Genomic DNA, 24944 nt, shown 5'->3' on the forward strand with positions numbered 1-24944 from the left:
ACAGCATGTAGGTTAATGAAATGAAATTACGACGAGTGAGTTGTCTGGTTTTGGAGTAAAAGACAACTGATCACATCGCGAAGTGAACGTTAGTATGGGTTCACTTACAAATAATCTTTTCTCAAAGCAATTAAGGTGAAAAGGTTAGTCATGACACTGCGGCGGAGTTTCAGGGGTTTCCGAGACACCATTTGAAACTTTCAGATATAACAGAGAGCACAATAAGCACGGTTTCTTGGTCTAGCATTAGACAAGAAAGACTTTCAATCAACACTTCCAGTGAGGTGATACTTGCAGCGGGGTTGGGGTACGTGTTTGACGAGTAAGGCTTTCTACTAGAATACAGGCTATGATCCGTTTTTCTGTGCCAATGTGGACCGTTGCAGACAACGGACCCCAAAATTTGTGCCAGCAGCATTATTTCCACGCACAACCAAAGACCGCATGTCAGCGTGATTTGCAGGTAGATGCGTTTAGGTAATTGATATGTGGGCTTTAACTTCCCAAAACCACGATATGATTATGAGAGACGCCGTAGTGGAGGGCTCCAAAAATTTCGACCACCTGGGGTTCTTTAACGCACACCCAAATCTCAGCTTCTCGAGTCATTCTATCATATTATGACTGGCAGCGGGCTAGCACAGGCGAAGACAATAAGCCGGAGAGGTGCACTCTGTCCCCATCGTAGAATAAAACTAGTGCATCAGAGAGCCGTCAGAAGTAGCAACGAGAATGTAGATAACTACTGAAGAACAGTTCACCGGTGGGAAATGCGGCGAAGTGCAATAAGTTTTAAAAAAGATGTCCCCTTCCGGAAAATTATAGATATGAGAGACTGCTAGAGCAGAACCACGAATAAAGGTTGTAAGCTGTCTCATGATGAATCGTGTGACACTGCCCCATTTCTGTTACGCGTTCTTGTTTTCCTTGATTTTATAAGCTCAGAGAATGGTGAAATTCTGGCAAGTGTGTTAATTAGCGTGTGTCGCACCAGAATGTACGAAAGGACAGCATAATTATCAAACTGCTTCAACTAAACTGCCCACCTGACAGAACTACTTGCGCCCGCAGATGTAAAATCTGTATCAGTAATGGTTGTGCAGTGCTGGATCAGGTTGTGCCAAAGTGAAAATGTTACACAAAAGACCTCAATATCCAAGACCCATAATTCTGTTTCCTACTCGTGGGGCAAAATGACAGTATTTATTTATTTGGCCATAATGGCCCTCACTAAATGGTGCATTTTCTACCAACTTCAGTCTGTCTAAAAATGTCAAAACTTATTGAATGACACCCAACGTTCCAAGAATTCTCAAAGAAATAAACATCAATTTCGGTGTTCAAGTATATTTTGCTCTTATTCAACTCTCATTTTCGTCTTCACTTTTTTATTTCTGCCCATTTTAGCTTTCGATAACAGGCTTTATTTACGTTTTGGAGATGGTTGGGAGAGACAGCGTAGGCCCCTTCCTGCACTGCCTCCTGGTGGTATGTATTGACTTTATAGATGTACTGCAGTCTAAACATAATATCAATTTACCTAACGTTCGCTTAGATGACATTACCCGTCAAGCGTACTTGCTATCTGTAAGATAAAGACAACTTTTTGTCACGAAGCCACTAATACTCTGTGTTAAAAAACAGGCAAAAGAGCGAACAGTACTGTTTTTTTTTGCAGACAAAGGTTTTCTGAAGCCACTTCTGTATGAATTCTGATTTGACTCTAAGTAACTCTATACCACAAAGTCAATCTCTAATTCAATGAGGTTCATTACAACATTTCTTAGACAAGTGAGCACATAAATCATTCATACCTATAATAAACATGGTGTTACGCACCTAGAATTGGCGCACCATAAAATGCGCGAGATTGTGTAATGCATTATTTCGAATGCGGTCGTCTCATAATCATGGCAAAGACGTTGAATCTCAATGGTGATCTGGCCGAAAGTGCAAAAAGTATGAGAAAGCAAACTTTGTCCCCTTTTAGGGGCATGCAACCAGCTTGTTTAGCTGTTCGTCGACTAGACAATCTATTTTGAAATTCGAAATTCAAAATGTTCGGAGTTGACACCTTTTCTCAGCTGATGAGGTCATCTTCTGAGTTCTATAAAACATGAAAAAACTAAGGACAGTACTCATATAAGGAACATCGCGAACTTGTCAATCAACAAATCATCTCACTTAAACGGACTGACCAAACATTGGGCAGTTTTGAGACCACGCACAAATTGCGGTTTTCAAACACTCTCCTACTCTCTTCCTTCAACGCAAAAAAAGATAAGCTATGCGATCGAAACCTACGTCATCTTTTTAAAAAAAAAGGCGATGTGTCGACCAATTTTGCGAATACCAACCTAGCTTTTGTGCTTGTCTGAGATGCGTGTTTCTTACTGAATTTTTCATCGCTTTTCTCAGTGTATGCCTATTTTATATTGCGACAAATAAGAATTCTTCTTAGTTTTGGTGCTGCTGTTTTCTATGAGTGTTCTGTGGTACGTTAGTAAGCATTCATTGAAGTTGTTGCAATTGTGCAGTTGCTGTTATCCCTACTTATGCAAGCCCCCTCACACGACACTTCAATCTAGGAGCCTGTGAGGTATTGTAAATAAATAAATAAATAAATAAATAAATAAATAAATAAATAAATATTGTTCGGGGAGCTGCAAGCTCGCTTTATGCAGCTTTCAGCCTACTATCCTTGCCATATATTCTTGTCATGCCACCATACATGTTTTTATCTGTTTGGCAATAATGTTATCTTCGCTTCATTCATGCAATTATCTTTTCGCTAGCTACGCCTTTTGATACATGGAGCCTTGGTGGTACGTAAGACTGTTTTCATGTTTTTAATCGCTATTGTAAAGAGGTGGCATGTGACAAGAAGCTGTACTAATTACTACGCACTCTGAAAAGATCGAGTACTTGAGGAGTGTTTACGCTACACAACAATATTCGCCATCGGCTTCGAGTCTTAGTTCGCGTTTTCACCACGAATCTTGTAGTTATCAGTGCGACAGTGTGCGTGTTATAAGTTTGACAGCATTCTTGACTGAAGAAGGGCCAGCGCTGGGTTTCAAGAAAGGAAACGCGATGAAGTCAGTTTACGATTGTTGTTGGGTTGCGCAAACACAGCTGGTGCAAAACCATTATTTGAACATATAAGTAACGACGCATTGACATAGTTCAGATCGCGTAGCTGTTCAAAGATTGTGTTACTAACGATGAGCAGTATATAAGAAGCGAAATATATGCTAGGAAGAAATCTATGCTAGGTTTTTTAGCGCAATATCCGCTTAGGAAAGCGTAGTTAAGAAAGCGTCAAGCGAAAATTGTTTCCATTGCGACCTCGGCTAGTCCTTAGACTAACTATTTTCTTTTGTTATGTTTATTAGGCTTGGGCCATTAGGACGGATTAGTGTGGTAAGTGAAGCAGTGTCATGTGAAATTTGCCCCACTGCGGTGGTCATGTGGCTAAGGTACTCGGCTGCTGACCCGCAGGTCATGGGAATGACTCCGGGCTGCGGTGGCTGCATTTTCGATGGAGGCGAAAATGCTGTAGGCCTGTGTGCTCAGATTTGGGTGCCCGTTAAAGAACCCCAAGGGGTAGAAATTCCGGAGCCCTCCACTACGGCGTCTGTTATAATCCTATGGTGGCTCAGGGACGTTAAACACCACATATCAATCAATCAATCATGTGAAATCTTTCGTTGTGTATAGAGCGGCAATAGCTGGTCGCTCGACTATGGCAAAAGGCGCCTCGAAAAAAAGGAACCGGAGCGTTCTGTCTGTAACTCTCGCGAGGTAATGCTTAGATGAACGGTTTGGTTTGAGTTCAAACTGATTTATAACGGAAGCGTAGAAACGAATAAAAAGGTACAGATGAAGATGAGAGATGCGTTGTACTTACAACTAAACTTTGTTGTGAGTACTACGCATTTCCTATATTCAACTTGTACTTTGTATTCGTGATTGCGCTGCTATAATACACCAGCATAACCCTTGGCATGCCCGTATAGCATGGCTGAACGCTGCTACAGGGATGTGCGGATGCGTGGCACCCAGCTCTGAATGCCAGCAGTTTCATGTTGGCATGACAACCGTTGTAAGGGCCACCCTGCCGAAGCCTCATTCTAGGAACATGACAAGGAAGAGAGTGGAATTGTAGGAAAAGAGTGTGTCTATATTTGCGAAATATGTAATGCCTCTACCCCTCTCGCAAGATGTACCCAAGATTTACTGATCCAAAAATACATAGGCTCCAGTAGTTACAATGAAAGTTTATTACATCAGGACCAACTGTGGTAGGAACATTCACAAAGCATCACCACTGGCATTTTATATTTACGCGTTTTGGCGCTTTCGAAGAGTCTTCTTGCAGCAAGTGGGTGCCTTGGTATTCTGATACGGTAATATAAACGGCGAAGACCTTCTTCGCAAATGCCTGTTTTCCTAACAGATGCCTTATTTCATGGTTGGCTTTGTATAATCTAGTTCTTCAAGGGGTGCGTATATTGTGAAGCTGTTTCAGGAACATGCATTATCCGTTTAATTTTTCAGATACGACCATCGTTTACCTATATAGCTTCAAGTGATGGGACTCCTATTTTTTAGTTAGAAAATACTAGCTAACGGGGTCATCGTTACATTTGTGGTTTTGTTACCATCCAGCTGCTGCTTCTTGATGCTGAATACTTTTAAAAGCTTGATTCTCACGACCTACAAAGTCAAGACTGGGCTTTGGGTACATGTTAAAAAGCAAACCATCTTCAACCAATGCCCGAATGGTAGCATCTTGTTTTGTGTCTCCTCTTTAACGACTGAAGTCCTAAGTTGGTCAAAACACCAGTGCGTTGCACAAGATATAGCTTTCCTCAACCAGTATGTTAAAAATATTCTATAAATTGTGATCACCATAACGAGAGGTGTCGTATATATCAACTTTGTAGAATGGGTGCAATGCTAACGTATGCTGATAACAAAGCTTTAGACAGCTTTAGACAGAATTAAAGAAAGTGGTGTACTGTTATTTGTCCAATATTTTGTATGAAGTACTCATTTACTGGTGCCGTCAAGAACAATCGTGAAGGCGGCAATTTAAAGCAGTCATTCAAATATAAAGTGAATGAATACGCTGTCTGCTGCAACGCTAGCACGGAAGAATGCGTAACGAAATTCCTAAAAATGACGCTGTCCCAGGACACTACCTGACGTACAAGTTACATTTTTTAAAATAATATGAGGTAATATCATGCACTTTCTTATTGAAACTCAAATGCGTGTGTTTAGCCTAAAATGATTCTTAGTTATGCAAGCAATTTATTTCTTCCATGCAGCAAGTGGTACCCAAGCACAACGTCTTCAGACTGGAAATCTTGACCGAGGTATGTAATGTCCAGTTGTATATTCTCATGGCCAAACTTCAACTTGAAAGTATTACCACGCAAATGTCCAACTATAAAAATAACTCTGAATTTGTTATTAGGCCAGAAGAAACGTGTACGAATGACTAGGATAAACCGAATCTAATCACTCTGATGGTAATAGGATGTGTCCTCCACAGAAGTACATACCTTGCTTGTAGAGCAGGAAACAGTGAGCGCAGCACTATGCGCTGTTGTTTAGAAGAAGGGACCTAAAGTTAATCATTGCCCATACACCGTTTGCGGTACATGTAGTACAATTAATGTATAACAGCACTCAAGTAAGCATGCTTGTATGCTTATTTAAATGTATACTATATATGATAAAATTTCTGTTAGCTTTATCTCCCACTTGTAAGAGCTCGTTCCTTTTAGATGGGGGCGCAAACTTGCTGGTTGATGAAATCGTCGTCGATAATTTCTTTAACGTGCTTGCTCTTTTTCGCACTGCCTGGTGCCGACAAAAAAGGCATTGGTAATGCAGGTTGCTAAAGTGTAAATCATTACTGTTTCTTATAGTGAATCTACCGGTATGCGGACGAAAAATCTTGGAGAATGTTACCGGTTTTTTTAGACGCAATATCAGATGTAGCAGATAATAATGCCAATGAATGCATAGTGGATGCTATTAGTAGTACTATACATACAACTCAGAAGGCTGTAAAGTGGACGAAACGATAGCTTGCCATTGGCAAGGGCCACAACAGCAAAGTTCGCCTGTGATGTCACTGAAAATGCAGCTTCGGAATTTATGTCCATAGTAGAGAATGGAGAAATAAAAACGTTCATTTTCAATTCTCCCGCCACGTTTGTCCAACAGGAGGTTGTAGCTTTGGAATGCAACCAGATAACATGTTGTTACTCACACGTGCAAACTAGAAGAATTTTCACCTATCGCTGCGTATCAATTGGACGTTCAACGTGAGCTAGTTAGGTGTGCTTGAGAGAATACAGGGCGAATAGTGTAGACAGAAGGGATGTCAGGAAATTCACTAGATGTCTCATTCCCATCTTAGCATAGCACCACGTACGCACGAGTATTGCCCCCCCCCCCCAAATACACACGCATGCACAATGCGCCATTTCCGAGTTTACGCGAAGCTGTGTAAGCTCAGAACAAATAACTTTTTAAAGACATATAACGGCACTTTAGAATGATTTCGTATGACATTGATATTACGCTGCATCGTTTGCCAGCAGTAGTAAAACAATATCACTCTGTCTTACCCTACAGTCTGTGCCCCGCCGTTGTGGTCTAGTGGCTTAGGTACTCGTCTGCTGACCCGCAGGTCGCGGGATCGAATCCCGGCTGCAGCGGCTGCATTTCCGATGGAGGCGGAAAGTTTGTAGGCCCGTGTGCTAAGATTTGGGTGCACGTTAAAGAACCCCAGGTGGTCAAAATTTCCGCAGGCATCCACTACGGCGTCTCATAATCATATGGTGGTTTTGGGACGTTAAACCCCACATATCTATCAATACTCTACAGTCTGTTCACAGACACTACAGTCCATGCAAATTTCCTCCCCAGCTATATTTGTAGTCGCTGATGACAACAGCAGCATGGCCCGGTCTTGGAGACTATTCATTTAAAATGAAACAGCCTGACAGCACATCCGCATCATCGCTTCTACTGAAGTCAGGAGACACACAGCGCTACAGCGTGTAATAGAATCTATGGCGCCTTACGCAACAGTGTCTCTGGAAGTTGCGCGCCTCACATATGCAGTAAGTTTCAAACTTTATTGATGTTTGTAGTTCAGACATTTCATGCACGCAAGCGACATTACACCACGGCATCACAGTAGCAATACGTACAAAAATCATGAAAAACACAAGAAATACAGGGCTGAATCTTGAAGAATGGTTGCTTCTTGCACTTGCACTTGATGCGCAAAACTTGAAGAACTGAAACCAGATGATTTTAGGGACTAATAAGTTTGTATCTAAGTTGTTTTTATGGCCTATATAGCTAATGCACATTGTTTCTAGGTTCTTCTTTTTCTTTGCTAGGCTTCAGCCAGGTGTCAGTTTCTACATTGGTTTTCTGCGCAGAAGAAGACGAGTCATATTACAAGCAGCCAGCAAAACATCGTTACTGTTGACCTTCTATCGCTTCGGAATCATCTGTCCATCACCGTTGCTTCCCGCTACGCCTAATATACTCTTGTAAACAACTGGGGTTTTCTGCATGCCGCCGCCGCCTCACGGCCAATTCTCGGTCTAACTGTGGCTTTGTTCATTTTTCGTGGAAATTCTGTGTAGGGGGCTTTACCCGATTTCAACGACATGTACTTAAAGTTATCATAGTTTTCTATCTGGCTGCACTATAATTTTAAGTAAGAAGCTTGTTTGTTGTTTTTTTTCATAGTTTGATATCCACTTGTGATTTGTGGCGTTCGCCTTTTTATATTGCGCAAACCCATTAATTTTGACGGTTCTTTCGTTCTGGGGGAACAAGGAGTCAATCCTTAAACAACTTTGCTAATAAAATCTGACCCGAAAATTCCATGGAGTGCTAAAATTTCAAGGGGTTTTAAGCAAATTAACAGCTGCACGCACCCTGCTGGTGTATCTCATCACTGCAAGGTAAAACAATTCCGATGACCACATAAACTTGAAGATAGTGGAAATTCTAGCACATAATTTGTATTACCGGGTTGTGTGTGTTCACGTAAGTTCAATGGATTAGTTCACCTTGAACAAAAGTATCCCGCGAATGTCCGCGCTTTTTTTTGCGACGTGCCAAAGGAAGCAAAGACGTTGCAATATAGGCATAGAGAGGGACTTTAATCTGCAACCATGTCAAATTTTTCAGTCTCTCCTCGCCTTGTTTGATTCCACGAGACTGACTCGCCTCCTTAAAGAGTTTTTGTAGGAGCATTTATAGGTTTCTAGTGAGTAAGGTAGCCTTTCGGGCGTATTGGTGTGTCATGCTGGAGTTTTAGAGTGCACTAAAGCAAGCGATTCACATAATACATAGAAACAGGCAATTTAACATAAGAGTTTGTGATTCAACACACTTGTAGAGATGGAAATGTAATGGCAGGTATTTACACATTGTATTTTCTGTTGTTGTTTTTTAGAACCTCTTCTACAAAAAGAAATCCCAGCAAAACCAAATTTTTTTGCCGGTGAAAACATTTTGCCCTTTTTTCAGCCAGTGCCTAAATTGTTAGGCACTGAGGTGTTGTTTATTGAAAATTTTGGTCAGATACGCTGTCTTTCACTTTTTCTCATGAAACATGTAATTGTGATGCGTAATGTAATTATTTTCAGGGGAGTCCTTCTTTCTTGGCAAACTTCCTGAAGTTCCGGACCGAGATAAGAAACCTGGTACGTAATTATTGCTCTCCTGCTGCATCACTGAAACAGACCGCACAATATTTAGGTGAAATTATTTGTTAGGAACAATACAGCAAATAAAAAGCGTATTGTGAAGATACAAACGAGAACGACACAAATTTATCTATAATGCGTAAAGGTCTTTCCAGGGTGACTGATTAAAAAGGAACTATACTGGAATAATGATGACACGTTCTTAATAATCAACGATTCTGCGTGACTGTGCTGCAAGCATAACTTCACAAGCGAACTGTCAAAGTTTTTCGAAACTTTAACATTTCGTTTCATATTACGCTATGGGCACCAAATTCTTAATCGTCGCGAAAAATGTAGTTATACTTGACCGAATGGAGGGCTCTAAACATGCTCGTTTGCAAACAAAAACTAATTGGCATAAAAAATTGGCCGCATCTCTGCACGTTTCACTGAAAAGAACGTGGAAATACGATAGCCTTTTATCTGCAGGCCCTGCATTAGACTGCGTCGATGTCCTCCCCGACCACCTCTCCAGCCTATGGAGAGGCGGGTGAGTAGAATATTGAGGCACTCTAAACTGAGTTCACTGCAATGAAGTGTCTTTAAAGAGGGGTAACACGACGGTTTGATGGATGGATGGATAGTGGGCGGTGGCTAACGCCACCAAGCCGTAGTACTTAGTGAACCAAAAACTAGTTTTTTTTTATTTACTTAGTGAGGTTTAGGATTCGTAATTTGCAGTGAAGGGTTTAATTTTCACTCGTGCCTTGACTTAAGACGCCAATCAGATAACCTCCTTCTAGTTAATTCTACCGGCTTAAACTCTATTTTTCCCTCCCTGTCCCTAAACACAAGTGCTTTGAAAACTCTGGGCCATCATCCTGAACTATAGGGTGAAGCCCTTTACAAAACATTATCAAGTGTTCGGAAGTTTCCTCTTTCTCTCCACACGCACTGCATTCCTTGTCTACCCCTTCGTATTTGGCCCGATATGTCTTGGTTCGCAGTACTCCCGTCCTGGCCTCAAACAGTAGAGAACTACCCCGAGTATTATCATAGATCCTTTCCTTGGCAATTTCCTGCTTAAAAGTTCGATAGACCTCTAGTGCGGACTTCTTAATCATGCCAATTCTTCACATATCGGTCTCAGTTTTCTTCTCCTTCTTTTCCACCGATAATTCTTTTTGGTTTGGCCTCCTGCTGTTTTCTAAGTATTTACTATTCAATTTGATGGTTCGCTTCCTCCATTCCGTATCGACATTCTTCATGTACAAGTAGCTGAACACCTTCCTAGCCCAACGCTGTTCCCCCATTTCTATCAATCGCTTCTCAAATTTTATCTTGCTGCTAGCTTCCCTGCCCTCAAATGATGTCTATCCCATATCACCTTGTACTCCCTGATTTGGTGTATTCCCAGGAGCTCCTAAGGCAAGCCTGCCTATTCCACGTTGCTTAATTTCTAATCTTGCTTGAACTTCTGATCTCATGCACAAGACCGCATTGCCGAACGTCAGACAAGGAACCATGACCCCTTTCCGTATTCCTCTCGCAACATCATACCTTTTGTGATTCCACAGTGCCCAGTTTTTCATCACCGCTTCATTCATGTAACGTTTAGTCATCACGTATATTTAGTGTTCCTTTAGGTACTCGCCCCATTGCTTATCCATACGCCCAGATATTTGTATATATCTGTTATCTCTAGCGTTACCTCCTTTATTGTAAGCTTACTACCTTCATTATCAATAAAAATAAGGACTGCTGATTTTTACTTACTGAATCTGAAATCTAGCCTATCTCCCTCATTAGCACAGATGTCCATCAATCTCTGCAAACCTTCCTTATTGTCGGATCAACAAAGATGGATGGATGGATGGATAAGGCTGTACCCTTTAGATCGGGCGGTGGCTAGCGCCACCAAGCCGTAATAGTTATTGAACCAAAAACAAGACTTATTTTGTTTCCCCTAAATAGTGAGGTTGAGGATTCGTACTTTGCAGTGAAGGGTTTAATTTTCATTCGTGCCCCGCCACGGTGGTCTAGTGATTAAGGTACTCGGCTGCTGACCCGCAGGTCGTGGGAACAAATTCCGCCTGTGGCGGCTGCATTTCCGATGGAGGCGGAAATGTTGTAGGCCCGTCTACTCAGATTTGGGTGCACGTTAAAGAACCCCAGGTGGTCAAAATTTCCGGAGCCCTCTACAACGGCGTCTCTCATAATCATATGGTGGTTTTGGGACGTTAAACCCCACAAATCAATCAATTTTCACTCCTGTCTTGACTTTAGCCACCAATCAGATAACCTCCTTCTAGTTAATTCTACCCGCTTGAAGCTTATTTTGCCCTCACTGTCCCTAAACCCCAGTGCTTTGAAAAACTCTGCGTCATCATCCTGAACTATAGGTTGAAGCCCTTTACAGAACATTATCAGGTGTTCGGCAGTTTCTTTTTCTTCTCCACACGCACTGCATACCGTGTCTAGCTCTTCGTATTTGGCCCAATATGTCTAGGTTCGCAATACTCCTGTCCTGGCCTCAAACAGTAGAGAATTACCCCGAGTATTATTATAGATCCTTTCCTTGATAATTTCCTGCTTAAACACTTCGGGAGATATGGGCGCCATCTGGCGGTGATTTAGAGAAACGAAAGTATTCTAGCACGAAGAACAACTGACAAGTAGCCGCGCCGTGTCGTTTAGCAAAGCGTAGGAAACACAGGCTGTTTCGTTTATAGCGTCTTATTACAGTTCTGTGTTATATACACTGTTGTCTTTAAACTTACCTAGCTAGGCACATCCTAAATAAAAGCAAACATTACCTAATACTAGCGTATTGATGTTACGCCTAAATATGCATATTATTTGCTTTTTGGGTATCACTGCTAAGTATTATGAAGGCAGCCAAAAGATCAAGATGGGTGGTCATTCAGCAGGGGGCATTGGGGGGCAAGGGGTTGAACCTTCCCTAGGGATGCTGAATCGGTCGACAGATAAACCAATATCACTGGGTTGATCTTGACCGAAGAAAGACTATTGTCTTTGAAAAATGTCCCTATTAAGTGTCCCGGGAACAACAAAGCTGTAGCATTGCCTCTCAAGAAATAGGCTTAGGTAGGGCGTTCATTCAAACATCTATACCACCAGAAATTACTTAGCGCTTTAAGCAGCACCTTAAATCGTGCTCCTGATGTACCTCAAGATGTCTGTCTATCTATCTTTCTATCTATCTATCTATCTATCTATCTATCTATCTATCTATCTATCTATCTATCTATCTATCTATCTATCTATCTATCTATCTATCTATCTATCTATCTATCTATCTATCTATCTATCTATCTATCTATCTATCTATCTATCTATCTATGTATCTATCTATCTATCTATCTATCTATTTATCTATCTATCTATCTATCTATCTATCTTTCTATCTATCTGTCTATCTATCTATCTATCTATCTTCCACCCACAATTTTGTATTCACAGGGGCAGTTCAGTTAAAAGGACGTATACTGACAATGGTATGACATGACATGACATCAATGCACGATGAAGATAAACATTAGGTCACGACATTAAAATGTTGGCATGTATGTTATGTACGCAATTATTCAAAATTCATAATCATGTTTCACTCGAGTTCTCTTAAGTAGCTGGGCATAAAGAAATTTTGATAACATGTCAGATTTCTTTACGATGAACATCAACGACAAGAGGCAGCAATAAAATTACAAGACATGCTATGTATGACATGAATAAACGGCACTCTTACGATGTGTTACCAACTGTTTCGCAGGTGTTATATATACCAAGTTCATACCACCTGGCATGACTGTATGATGAATGTATATGTGTAGGCGAGATCGTCTCGCGGAAAGTGTGGCGTGCGTGTCACGTACTTCCTTTCTTACATACGCTCCCGTGGGGCGCTCTGCCCATTTTGTGGCTTCACATGCAAAAAGATGTTACCTAGAGTTTCACGAGTTTATGATAAGAATAAGTAGGGCGTTAACAATAAACACAGGGCAAGTATGTAATGCGGGCACCAATACAGGTGTACTGATGCTGCACTCGCAACCCTTTCGTCAACTTGATATCCATCAAAATTGCATTAATCTCCCATAAGTGTAAAAAGAAGACAAATTGTTGTTGGCAGCATGAAAACCATAGGATGCATTTAATGCGTGGTATAATTTACATGCTGTGGTTTTGTGCCTGTCACGGCAATTTTAATAATTCTATATAAACTAAAAAAATTATGGCGGTAAATAACTTACATGATAACTGGCGTGTTGTGAGGTTCAAATATTGACATGTCTATGGCTTGATTTTAATGACGCCGACGGGAACAGCTTGCACCCGTTTTTTTGTAGCGTATGTATGTAACGAATCTGGCGGGGCGTGAAAAAAGTATATGAAGAAGGTAAAACAGGTACTGCATGAAAATTATGTCTTGCATTCATTTACGACAAGATGCACGTAACACGCTTGTGCTCCGCTCTTCTCGAACGCAGAATAAAATATAAGTCACCTCCTCATCGACTCTTTCAAATTACATCAATACCAAATTGCACATTAGCTGCCAAATTTTTGTTCCTAAAAGAAATGCAGTACCATTATGCTTTATTATTTGCAAACGCCGAAACCCCTATTTTTTTTCTTTACAGGAGCGTCACCATCAGCACCTCCAAGAAATAGGCCTCAACCACCTCAAAGTACGTATAAGTTGCCTACCATGCAATGCCACATAATTTCAGTAGTGTGGCACATGCGCTCTACATAAACGAATTTATGTGCCTTACTTTTGTAATTCATGTACACCAATACAACAAATGGCAGATCTTTCGTACCTTAGGAACCAATCGACGTTATGCTAAGCATGCACAGGGAAGTGACAACATTGCAATTTTTTTACTAATTGACGCGCTACGATATGACCCTCCGTAACTTGGACCATCTACCCGAAGCGAACCCTGGTGGCATGCAAAGCAGCACCGTTGCGCATGCACGGCGTCACGGCTTCAACAGCGCTCACGTGTGTGCTGTGGTCAGCGCTGGCAAATTCACTTGAAGCAATGGCTGGAGTAGATCTTGCAGGGGACGCGTACATACATGTTTCAACGCAAACGTTAGCACGCGTCAAGTTTATTGCGCATGAATCAACGAGTCGGCTGTCGAGCGAGCTGCGGTCGTGACAAGTATTGCGGGTTAACGGACGAGGCGGCAGCTGCGGTAGCCGCAGCGAGCACGCGGCAGTCGAGAGAGAGAGATTGACATGAATGTGGACTGTGAGGGGAGCGTTAGGTACACACGCAACAGCGGCGTGACCTACTTGGCATCGCGCCAACAACTGCGGCACGCAAAGCGTTGGTACGGAGGGACAGCGTTACAAAGAGCTGCTTCACATCTTACATATGTAAAGATGTTGTACGCAAAGACATTTGTTGAACAGTGACACATGTCTTATTTAAGCAGTTGCTCACACTGGTGCAACGATGCCAGCAGCACCATGAGTATTGGCAACACGAAAAGCGGTAAGGTGGTGTGCAACGCTTATGCTCGCGAGGATAGTAGGCCTGGACACTGCTACCTAAACAAACTGCAGTGGGTGGTGCTAAACTAGAACTTACGTTCACCCGAAAGAACGGCTGTATCATAGAAGTGCTTATGTATTGAATATACGATTGGATAGCAAGCAATGCAACGACAAATGACGTTTCACAACGAGTGCACCTGATTAGTGCATTTTTCAATAGCAGTACTGAGACCTAGCCTGGCTCTGTAGTAGAATACCAGCTTGCCACGCAGAATGCCTGCATTTGATTCCTGCGGGGACTCTGATGTTCATCGGGATAACGCTGCCGACATCAGGTTTTCTCAACACTCGTGCATTAAAATTGTTATTGTGGGCTGTCTTCGTTCCTGGGTACACAAAAACTTTCAATCACCCGTGTCGCATACTGGCAAACCAGTGGCACAAACCCGTCTGCGTGTATGTGCCACTGTCTGGCGGAATATTTTTGACAACGTGGGTGACTTGATTGTGACATTATTCATTTCACGATCAGACGACCAACGCGTGATATGCATGAAACCTTTTACGGTTTAAGACTAATTTTGGTTCACCCCAAGTTAAGGGGGTGATCACGAAAGGACCCAGACGGAAATGTCTTGATATATAGCTTTTATGGTACTTGGACTTCAATTCTTTTCTCTTCGTTTGTCGATGATTCCCGCTATTGTGTTTAATTATGGTAGAAACGAAACCGCTTCTCTGGTGAAGTGATAGGAATCTGAGAATCACTCACGAGGAGAAGAAATATATGAAGATGGTTCAGTGTTCTTTCTTCTTGCGTAGTGCCAGCATATGTTCATGACTGTTTTTCAGCGACAAACTTTGTGGAGAGAACGCGCTGCGTAGCGGCAGTAGCAAAACATGAATATGTGCCGTAAAGACTGACGTGCAAACTAAATAAATCAAGATTCTTAAGTAGATAATTAACATGAGGTTGCTTGAGTGATCTGTCACTGACGATATTGGTAACTGTTATCGACCTTATCATCTCCGATTATGAGCGCGAATAGGAACTATGCCTGTCACGTACACTCTAAAATCTGTGGAAGGTGTCGCAGGAGTAAAAAAAGCAAGTTATTCTTCTAAGTGTTCTTGTACTGTCGCAAAACATCAGATAGAGTGAAATTAAATTTCACTCTGTATGAAACGAGTGATTGAAACAGCTTTCTACTTTTCTGCTCTGTGATAAAGTCAAAAGCCCATACACTCTTCAGGCACGAGAGAGTAAAACCCAATTAGACTCCGGCCCTTGATTACTTTTAGATGCATCGGCATACCGCGAGTGATTAGCCCTACGTAATAACCACACATATATGCAAAAAAATGTACCGTACTTTTTTTGTTGAGACGATTACCAAAAGAACAGCGTTTCCAGCGCGCACCAGTACGTTTCAGTGCACAGATAGGCACGAGGCACTTTTATTATCCACGTTTTTAGCTTTTTAGATCTGTGTAGTGGAATAAACGTATACTACCAAATTCAATGGGTCACGATCGAAACTCAACGCAAACGGCTATGAAAACCTCCTTATACTAATATTCATATTTTTCACTTCGACCATCGCACACGGGCGATGGTGCTCTACGCCTAACATGCGGTACGGCTACAGTGAAGTATTATGGCTTTAGTCATAGAAGGCGAACAAGAATGACCTAAAATATGCCGAAGGGCCAAAAACTAAATTGTTTAGTGTACACCTCAAAAGCGCGATGTTTCGTACAGAGAAGTGACTAACCACTTATTGAGTCAGTGCAAACGACGTTCATATAACTGGTTGCGCTAATATTCACTCTTCTAATGTAAAATTTGTATAACATAAATGTAATCTCAGGAAGCACCAAAAAGCGTAGTAAACATATAAGCTTCAGTACTGCTGATTTTGAAAAGCGCGGAGACACTCAAGTATATGCGACTAAACAAGAAATGCAGACATGTCACGAACAATACCTATGACACAGAGAAATAAAAGCACGATAGACGTTTCTCAGTGTGGTGTAGTCATTCTTTCGCCGGCACTCGCACGCGTCGGACGCTAAATTCACGGGCTCCCGCGGAGCAGCAAAGCCGGTTCTCGGTAGCCGCGGAAACAGGGTTACAGATGAAATTGACAAGAATTTCGAGATCATCTTGCCGAATCTGCCAACATGACGCGTTCTTTTCAACACAGTGTTCTTGCTTGGAGGTATTCTAGTGGGGCTTTTCAAGGTTAAAGATTTACCAGATGCTCTGGACAAAGACCTACTGTTTCCCGAAGTGTTGGCGTCAGGCGCCTACCAGATCAACCATCGAGGTGCAAGGTGCCTCGGTGTTCGCATTGCCGGTGTTTCGGACTTGTCGACGCACAGTGCGTTCGTTCCTACGCCACAGTGACGGACACAACGGTTGTACACAGCATATTATGAACGTAACAGAGGCAGAAGACGCCTCCCAAGGCAGTGTTGACCGGAGTGTAGCTGCACTATACTGCCATGCATTAACGTCTACTGGGGAAACTCCAGCAGAACCGATGGACAGATCACTAGATAGTGCAGCCGCACTGGCCGATGCCTCGAAGGATGTGAGAATGAATTTGAGCAGACAGGTTACTGGAGCCTCTGAACTGACGTTTAAACAGGACCTGCCTGCCAAAGGCGTTTTGTAGCGTGTGAGCACGCACTTGGAGTCGGAGGAGGGGTCTCGGAACGCCTTTGGCGCCTCGGGAAGCAACGTTGTTCTTACATTATTTAAAAGATTCTGGAAGAAGCTTCTAGCCAAGGATACAGAGAAGGCGAGAAGAGCGTTGAGGAACCACCAGCAAGGCGCCAACTGCGAGACTCACCAGCCTCAGGACAGGACCTGGTAGTGCTATGGAAAGGAAAGCTGTTGACAATCCGTTCTGAGTGGACAGTGAGACTGGTTAACCGAGTGGTCCCGGTGGCGCCTAGCGTTACGTTAGACGTGCTAGGTAAGCGCCATGCTTCGGGCCCATTTCACCCGCAACGCTAAGATGACTCCTGCCGTATTCCTTAGATTAGCAACTGAATGTTAGAGGCTTTGCTTCCAGAAAAAACATGGCCAAGTGTACCGGTTGTTGTTAGAGAAAAATTTGTATATATTGCAGGACAGGAGACGAAAGTGGAGAGTGAGGAGGGTACAGAGAGCATTGTACGAAAGTTTACGGCGCTGTATTTTGTAATCGTGAGCCATGCAGTAGGTAGACTAGGGGAATGTGTTCTCTTTGCTAGAAAATTGCCTGCTTTTGTGCTAGAGAATGTATCGGCGTGTCCATCAGGCTAATTAGTAACGTGCGAAGTGTTTATTGTAACACTGAATGGCGAGTTCTTGGCGCCCATGCTGCAACTACGTTGCAGGAACGCCAAAATTTTTTAGATCATGTGCGACCATACTTGTGCAAGAGAAGAAGTTTATATTGGTAGGGTGTTTTAGTTGTGTATTGAAAGGAAGAGTTACATCAAGCAGTTGCAAGTTCAAAGACAAAAGCAATTATGTGCGTGTGAAAGTGATTGGAGACAAAGAGTTAGTGGATGTATCAGAATGCCTGGAGAGTTACCGGGAAGTAAAGTTTGCCCACTTTCAAGGTGCCTGTACATATGCAGTACGGTTTACCCACTTTGAGACTGACCATACATATCAGTTGCCATAACTAAACAATGTAGTCGCTATAACGTTGTTCCGATTGCCTTTTCTGATCATTGACTAGTAGTGTACCAGGTAGGTGCGGAGAAAGAAAGCAATACGTTTTCGTGGGATCAGTGAAAAATAAGGTGGTAGAAATTTCCGAAGCCCTCCACTACGGCGTCTCTCATAACCACATGGTGGTTTTGGGACGTTAAACCCCATATATCAATCAATAAATCAGTGAAAAATAACTCCAATCTTGTAAGTGACGAGGCTTTGAACGTAGCTGTGAAGAATGAAATCAAAGTAATTGAGGAAGCTCATGTTGAGAAAATGAGAAAGAGTGGGACCTTGAGCGATCAAGTGTCCTAGCTTCGAATCAAAAAAGAAAGATAGAGAGGTTAAATTCTTGCTGCAGAGATTGACAGCACTGGAATGTGAAAAGCCTGGTGTGTATGTCGAGGATTTGCGCAATATCAAAAAGAAGCTAGATATCCAGGATGAAGAGCGCTATGGAAGGGCCCTAGTACGAGCCAGAGCAATGCATATGAGCTTAGATAAAAATTCTACGAAGCGGGCACCAGGACTACAGAAAAGTCACGCACGGCGGAACCAATATATACTACTGAATGAAATGGTGTAGAGATGTCAGACAATAACAGCATTGAACGGGGTTTTTTAAGCACTAAGAGGCTCTATTCGCAACTACACCATTTGAGGAAGAAATCTTTCAAGCGTCCTTCCTCAGTAGAATGCCGAGCTAGTCTGACGACACAAAATCAGTGTTAGAACAACCTGTATCACAAAGGAAAGTAGAAAAGGCCATAGATAAACTCAATACTGGCAAGTCACTAGGGCCTGATGGCCTGAGTGCTGTATTTTAAGAAAATATTTCAGAGTGAGTAATCTGGACTTACTGCTTACTAAAGTCTATAATGAGTCATATAATCTAGATAGTCTGCCTCGGTCTTTTACTGAGGCTCTTACTATTTTGATACTAAAGACCATAGAGAGAGAAGTTAAAACTAGTTTCGTCATATCGCCATATATCAATACTAATGGCGACTACAAAATCTTGATGAAAGTACTAGCTTGGCGACTCCAGGTTGTCATCAAAGAATTGGTGGGTTCTCACCAATCTTGCAGTATTATGGGACGTTCCATTGTGACCAATATATAGAAATTTCGATGCGTTCTCGAGTGTTGCGGTGTCACAGAAGGTCGTGTGGCGATTCTGCAGCTTGATCACGAAAATGCATTTGACGGTGTCTCTCATGTCCAGCTTCTTGCGATACTAGACCATGTGAATGTTGGTTCACTAATCAGAGATGATGTGGCTTTGCCTTATTGCTTTTGTCTGACAACTTTAGTAGGTAAATATACATTAAGCACACCCATGAACATTAGGCGTTCCGTCCGTCAAAGATGCCCGCTTAGTCCTCTTTTGTTCAGCATCTATATAGAAACATTAGACTTAGTAATAAGTGAAAACAGCAGAATTCACGTTTTTAGGACGCAGGCATCAGAAGTTAGAATTCTGACATATGCGATTGACATCGCAGTTTGTTGCACAGACAAAGAAAGTGTGGCAGAGTTATCACTGTGGTAAAGAGTGTCACCTATGCTTCTGGTACTCGGGTGAACAGGGGAAAGTGATTAGGGTTTTGGCAGAAGGGTCAGCCAGACCGGAATTGTTCACCAATATGGAGTGGGGGACGTCACCTGTCGAATACCTAGGGGTACCACTACAACACTACAAAGACAATGATCACTGTTGGCGAGAATAGGCAAGAAAATTCGGTTGAAGGCGAATAGGTTGCAGGGCAATCACCTAACAATGTTCTCTAGAGCTACGGTTTGCAATTTGTTCTTTGTCTCGAAACTGTGGTACGTGATGCAGGTGTTGCATTGTTCACGGTCCAATATACAGAAATTTCACCGTAACTTCATGTCGTTCGTGTGGGCCTCAGGTTGGGAACGATGCACTCAATTGAATTTATTTAAACGTGTAAAGAAAGATGGTTTGGGACAACCACACCTATTCATAAAGCAACTCATAAACAGCTCATTATTTCGCAACGTGAGTGATGTATTCCGGCGTGGATGTGCCAACTGAGGCTCACGAGAGCTTTACTTGGATATTGTCACAAGCTAGGAGCTCGAACAAACGTACAAGGAGAAGCGACTGTCAAAATCTCAGACATGAAGATGGATGCTTCCGGCAGCACGGGTTGCTCATCATCGTCTTCTTCGTTCATTGGCCCAGAACAGCAGGTGGCATTACTCCTTCTCCCAAGAGAGCATCGACCTGATGCTCAAACAAAAGGGTAAACTGCAGTGGGTCGAAGTAGGCAACAAAAGCAAACATTAAACAAACTTGCACACGATAGAAAATGAGTCCTCGGCCTGGCAATGGTAAATAAATGGCGTTCACTGTTCACGTGAAAAGTTCACTGGCACACAAAACAAATTCGCAGCACCGTGTAAAGTATTGCTTTAGGTGGAAGACGTGTACAGTTAAAAAATGTTGTGGCTTGTGCGAATTGTTGATCCATGAACCTAGCTATTGTTACGGCGGTACATATAGAAATCAAAAGGAGAGGACGACAGAGACGTCTAGAAAGGTAGGCGCTAAACTTCCAACTGTTCATTTCATGCCCTTGCACCCATCTTGTACATGCGTAAAAACACAACTCATCTTGCATGTGGTGTCATTCTAAGAAACGTCATTTCTTTATCCGTCAGAGCAATTGATGGTGAACTCACACAAAATTTTCCCATTTCTGCTATAGCTTCAACTTCTTTGAGTTCACGTGTCTGTTGATTGTGAGACCGGCCGATAACGGTGCAGCTGTACAGATCAGAGGAGCACCCACAGCCTTTGCAGTGTGCTGTGAGGAACCCCATTTCATTAAAACATCTTTATAAAAATAACCACAAACTTAACTGATACACCACTGAAACCTATCTTTAGAACATAAGAATCCGCTTCTTCTTGTGAAAAAAGTATTTAGATAGCTTTAGCCAATTAAAAGATATGCAGTTAGAAAGAATTTAAAGAGAAATGCTAATAAACATGAGGCGCCCGCGTCTTCCCTTGCCCTCGCTCAGAGGAGGAGGTTGGCTCACTGCTCGGGCAAAAAGTACGCCCGTCAAATCAAAGCCTCGGACCACGTTTTTTTCCCTTTTTCCTTACGATCGCTTTTAACTTTGGTAATAACCTACCGGGAAACTTCTAACTCATACAGTGCAAGACCTGTCGCCGCTCAAGTTTCATCAGGACAGGTGTAATAGTTACGGAGCTATATCGTGATCAAAATTAAGCCTAATCACTAAAAAGATTAATTTGGAAACATCACCTCACAAACGAATTTAACTTTTCTCCGCTTAATACACTAATAAACAGAATTGCCTAATTTTGCGCACTTGCGAATGAACAAGTCAAGAAACGCATCTCTCGTGAGTGATGTGCCGCGTCTACTGACACACACTAACACATTCGGAAAATTCAGCTTAAGACTGTCTCATGACCGTTACTTCTGAATTTAAATAAGGTAGAAGTTCACGGGAGGATCCTTGGAACATAAGCTGGCGCTGGAGCCAAGATTTTGAAAAGCAAACTTATTCGAATGTTGGCTTCAGCAACACACCAAGAACTTTTCGTTGCTTGTACCGTGTCCAACATGTAGAGTGTTTCAGCAGATATGTTTGAAGTCCTTTTAAAAACAGAAATGACTAGATCAATTAGGCAACATATGCAAGACTGTGTTTACTGCTGACGCAGTCATGTGTTAAAATAACTACAGGTTGTGATTCGATAACCAAATATAAAAATTGGACGAGGGTTTATGGAGAAGACAGCTAAAGCAGGGATCATACCTCTAGGATGAAAGTGTGTGTTATCCGAGAAGATCACAACTAATTCTGTACATGCCAAAAACTTATGCACTCTAATGAGGGATGACAGCATTTTCACTGAAAATTGAAAATGAAGTGAGAAATACCCCAACTACCAAATTCTTATTGCAGACTATTTACTATTTACTGTCATGTAAAAATTAAGCAAGTGTCCATTCTAGGCTGTGCCATGGCTCACTGAAGCACATTGTATGTTTTCGAATAGATCTCGCCCACAGCACAAAGTGAATATATGTGTACCTAATATATAATGTAGTAATATATATGAGTGAGCTGCTTATTTTCTGTTATTAGCTAACTATTTTTGTAAACAACTATTGTAACAAGCACCTGTGTACATTAAAAAAAACCTCGTCTGTTTTAGAACTATGCATTGATAGTGCTAAATCAGCAGCGATGGCGTAGTGATTAGAGCATCCGCCTCGCATGCAAAAGGTCCGTGGTTCAAATCCCGGTGCCGCGCAGTTCCCAACCGGATAAAAAAATCCGCATGGTGATGGAACTGCATTACGAGGCCTGGGGTGCGGCCTCACCGGTAACCACCGCCAGGAACGCACTCCCTCACCAGAGAAGAATTGGTCACCCTGGTGCAGTATCTGGCCGCTACCTGCCACATGCAAACGTCAAATTACTAACGGCTCTCAGTCCCCAGCAGCTGCGAAGCAACTGACCACGGCGGCGGCCAGATCTGCAACGCAGCAGAGGGCGCTAAGAATCTCTGGATCCGGACAGGCCGCCATTGGAACCTGAACTTGGCAACGTTTAACGCTAGAACCTTATCTAGTGAGGGAAGTCTAGCTGTACTATTCGAGGAGCTAGAGGGTGTTTAATGGGATATAATAGGGCTCAGTGAGGTTAGGAGGACAGATGAGGCCTATACGGTGCTACAGAATGGGCACGTCCTTTGCTATCGGGGCTTGGCTGACAGAAGAAAACTGGGAGTGGGGTTCCTGATTCACAGAAGCATAGCTGGCAACATAGAGGAATACTATAGCATTAATGAAAGGGTGGTAGGTATCGTAATTAAACTGAATAAGAGATACAAGATGAAGGTGGTACAGGCCTACGCGCCTACATCCAGCCATGATAACGCTTCAGTTGAAAGCTTCTATGAAGATGTGGAATCGGCAATGAGTAAGGTAAAAACACGGTATACAATACTGATGGGAGACTTCAATGCAAAGGTAGGGAAGAAGGAGGCTGGAGACCAGGCAGTAGGAGATTATGGCATCGGTACTAGAAACGCCAGAGGAGAGCTACTAGTAGAATTTGCAGAACGCAATAATTTACGGATTTTAAATACCTTCTACCGGAAACGAGGAAACTGCAAGTGGACATAGAGGAGCCCTAATGGCGAAAATAAGAACGAAATATACTTTATAATGAGTGCACACCCAGGCATCGTGCAGGATGTGGAAGTGGTTGGCAAGGTACGATGCAGTGACCATAAATGGTACGGTCTCGAATTCGCCTAGACTTGAGAAAGGAACGACAGAAACTAATACGCAAGAAGCCAATCAATGAGCTAGCACTGGAAGGGAAAGTACAGGAATTCAGAGTCTCGCTTCAGAACAGGTACTCGGCTCTTAGTGAGGAAACCAACCTTAGCATAGATACAATAAATAATAATCTGACGAGTATCATTACAGAGTGTGCAGTGGAAGTTGGAGGCAGGGTAGTTAGACAGGACACTGGCAAGCTTTCCCAGGAAACAAAGAATCTCATTAAGAAGCGCCAAATCATGAAAGTCTCAAGTACGACAGACAAGAGAGAACTGGCAGAGCTTTCGAAGTTGATTAATAGGCGTAAGGTATCCGATGTAAGAAGGTATAACATGGAGAGAATTGAACACGCTCTGAAAAACGGAGGAAGCGGCAAAGCAGTGAAGAGGAAACTTGGGATAGGCGAAAATCGGATGTATGCACTAAGGGACAAAGAGGGCAAAATAACTACCAATATGGATAGGATAGTTGAAATAGCGGAGGAGTTTTACAGAGATCTGTACAGTAGCAGGGACAACCACGACTATAATACTATAAGAACTAGCAGTAACCCAGATGACACCCCACCAGTAATGATAGAAGAAGTCAGAAAAGCTTTGGAGAGCATGCAAAGAGACAAAGCTGCTGGTGAAGATCAGGTAACATCAGATCTGCTGAAAGATGGAGGACAGATTGTGTTAGAAAAACTAGCCACCCTGTTTACGAGGTGTCTCCTGACGGGAAGAGTACCAGAGTCTTGGAAGAACGCTAACATCATCTTAATACATAAGAAAGGAGATGACAAGGACTTGCAGAGTTACAGGCCGATTAGCTTGCTCTCTATAGCATACAAGCTATTTACAAAGGTAATTGCTAACAGAGTAAAGAAAACATTAGAATTCAATCGACCAAAGGAACAAGCAGGATTTCGAACAGGCTACTCAACAATCGACCACTCTCATACTATCAATCAGATAATAGAGAAATGCTCAGAATATAATCAACCACTATTCATAGCCTTCATAGATTACGAGAAGGCATTTGATTCAGTAGAAATATCAGCCGTCATACAGACACTGCGGAATCAGGGCGTAGATTAGGTATATATAAACATCCTGGAAGAAATCTACAGGGGATCAACTGTTACCATAGTGCTTCATAAAGAAAGCAACAGAATACCAATAAAGAAGGGCTGGGCAGTTCAGTGGACTGGGCAGCGGCAGTGCCGGCAGTATGCCTAACCGCTTCGTTTTTATTCGGCAGGTTTTCAGATTCCTGACGACCCTGAATCAACACTCCTGTGTAACAATCTGCTTGGAGCATGTGCCGACCACCGCTGCGTTATCGTTCTTTGGGAACTTCACGCCCAGCATCAACGGTTACCATATGAACTGCTCGGTCACGCGTGCGTTTGCCTTCCGTGGCGTGCCCTGCAGTGGTTTGACGGGAGTGCTACATGCGCAGGACCACCTCGACCAGCCAATCATCGACTGTCATCATTCTGTTACTTCATCAAAGAAAAGTATAAAACTCCTGGACCTGGTCTCCGTCGTCAGTGGGCTGGGCAGCGGCAGTGCCGGCAGTATGCCTAACCGCTTCGTTTTTATTCTGCA

General features: G+C 42.6%; 1 protein-coding gene across 7 annotated transcripts in view; it reads left to right on the plus strand.

The window, feature by feature from the left end:
• The window catches only part of LOC119165863 (uncharacterized), a 91024-nt gene that overhangs the window by 31672 nt on the left and 34408 nt on the right, over positions 1-24944 (plus strand). For 6 of the 7 annotated variants that reach the window (XM_037417888.2, XM_075870576.1, XM_075870575.1 and 3 more), the window contains exons 5-9: positions 1408-1488; positions 2796-2825; positions 5337-5384; positions 8700-8756; positions 13406-13453. In XM_037417888.2, coding sequence (XP_037273785.2) covers positions 1408-1488; positions 2796-2825; positions 5337-5384; positions 8700-8756; positions 13406-13453 — 264 coding nt within the window. The remainder of the gene's footprint in view (positions 1-1407; positions 1489-2795; positions 2826-5336; positions 5385-8699; positions 8757-13405; positions 13454-24944) is intronic. The other variant, XM_075870574.1, reaches the window with a different exon arrangement.

This window comes from Rhipicephalus microplus, chromosome 8, assembly GCF_043290135.1.
Source record: "Rhipicephalus microplus isolate Deutch F79 chromosome 8, USDA_Rmic, whole genome shotgun sequence".
NCBI lineage: Eukaryota > Metazoa > Arthropoda > Arachnida > Ixodida > Ixodidae > Rhipicephalus > Rhipicephalus microplus.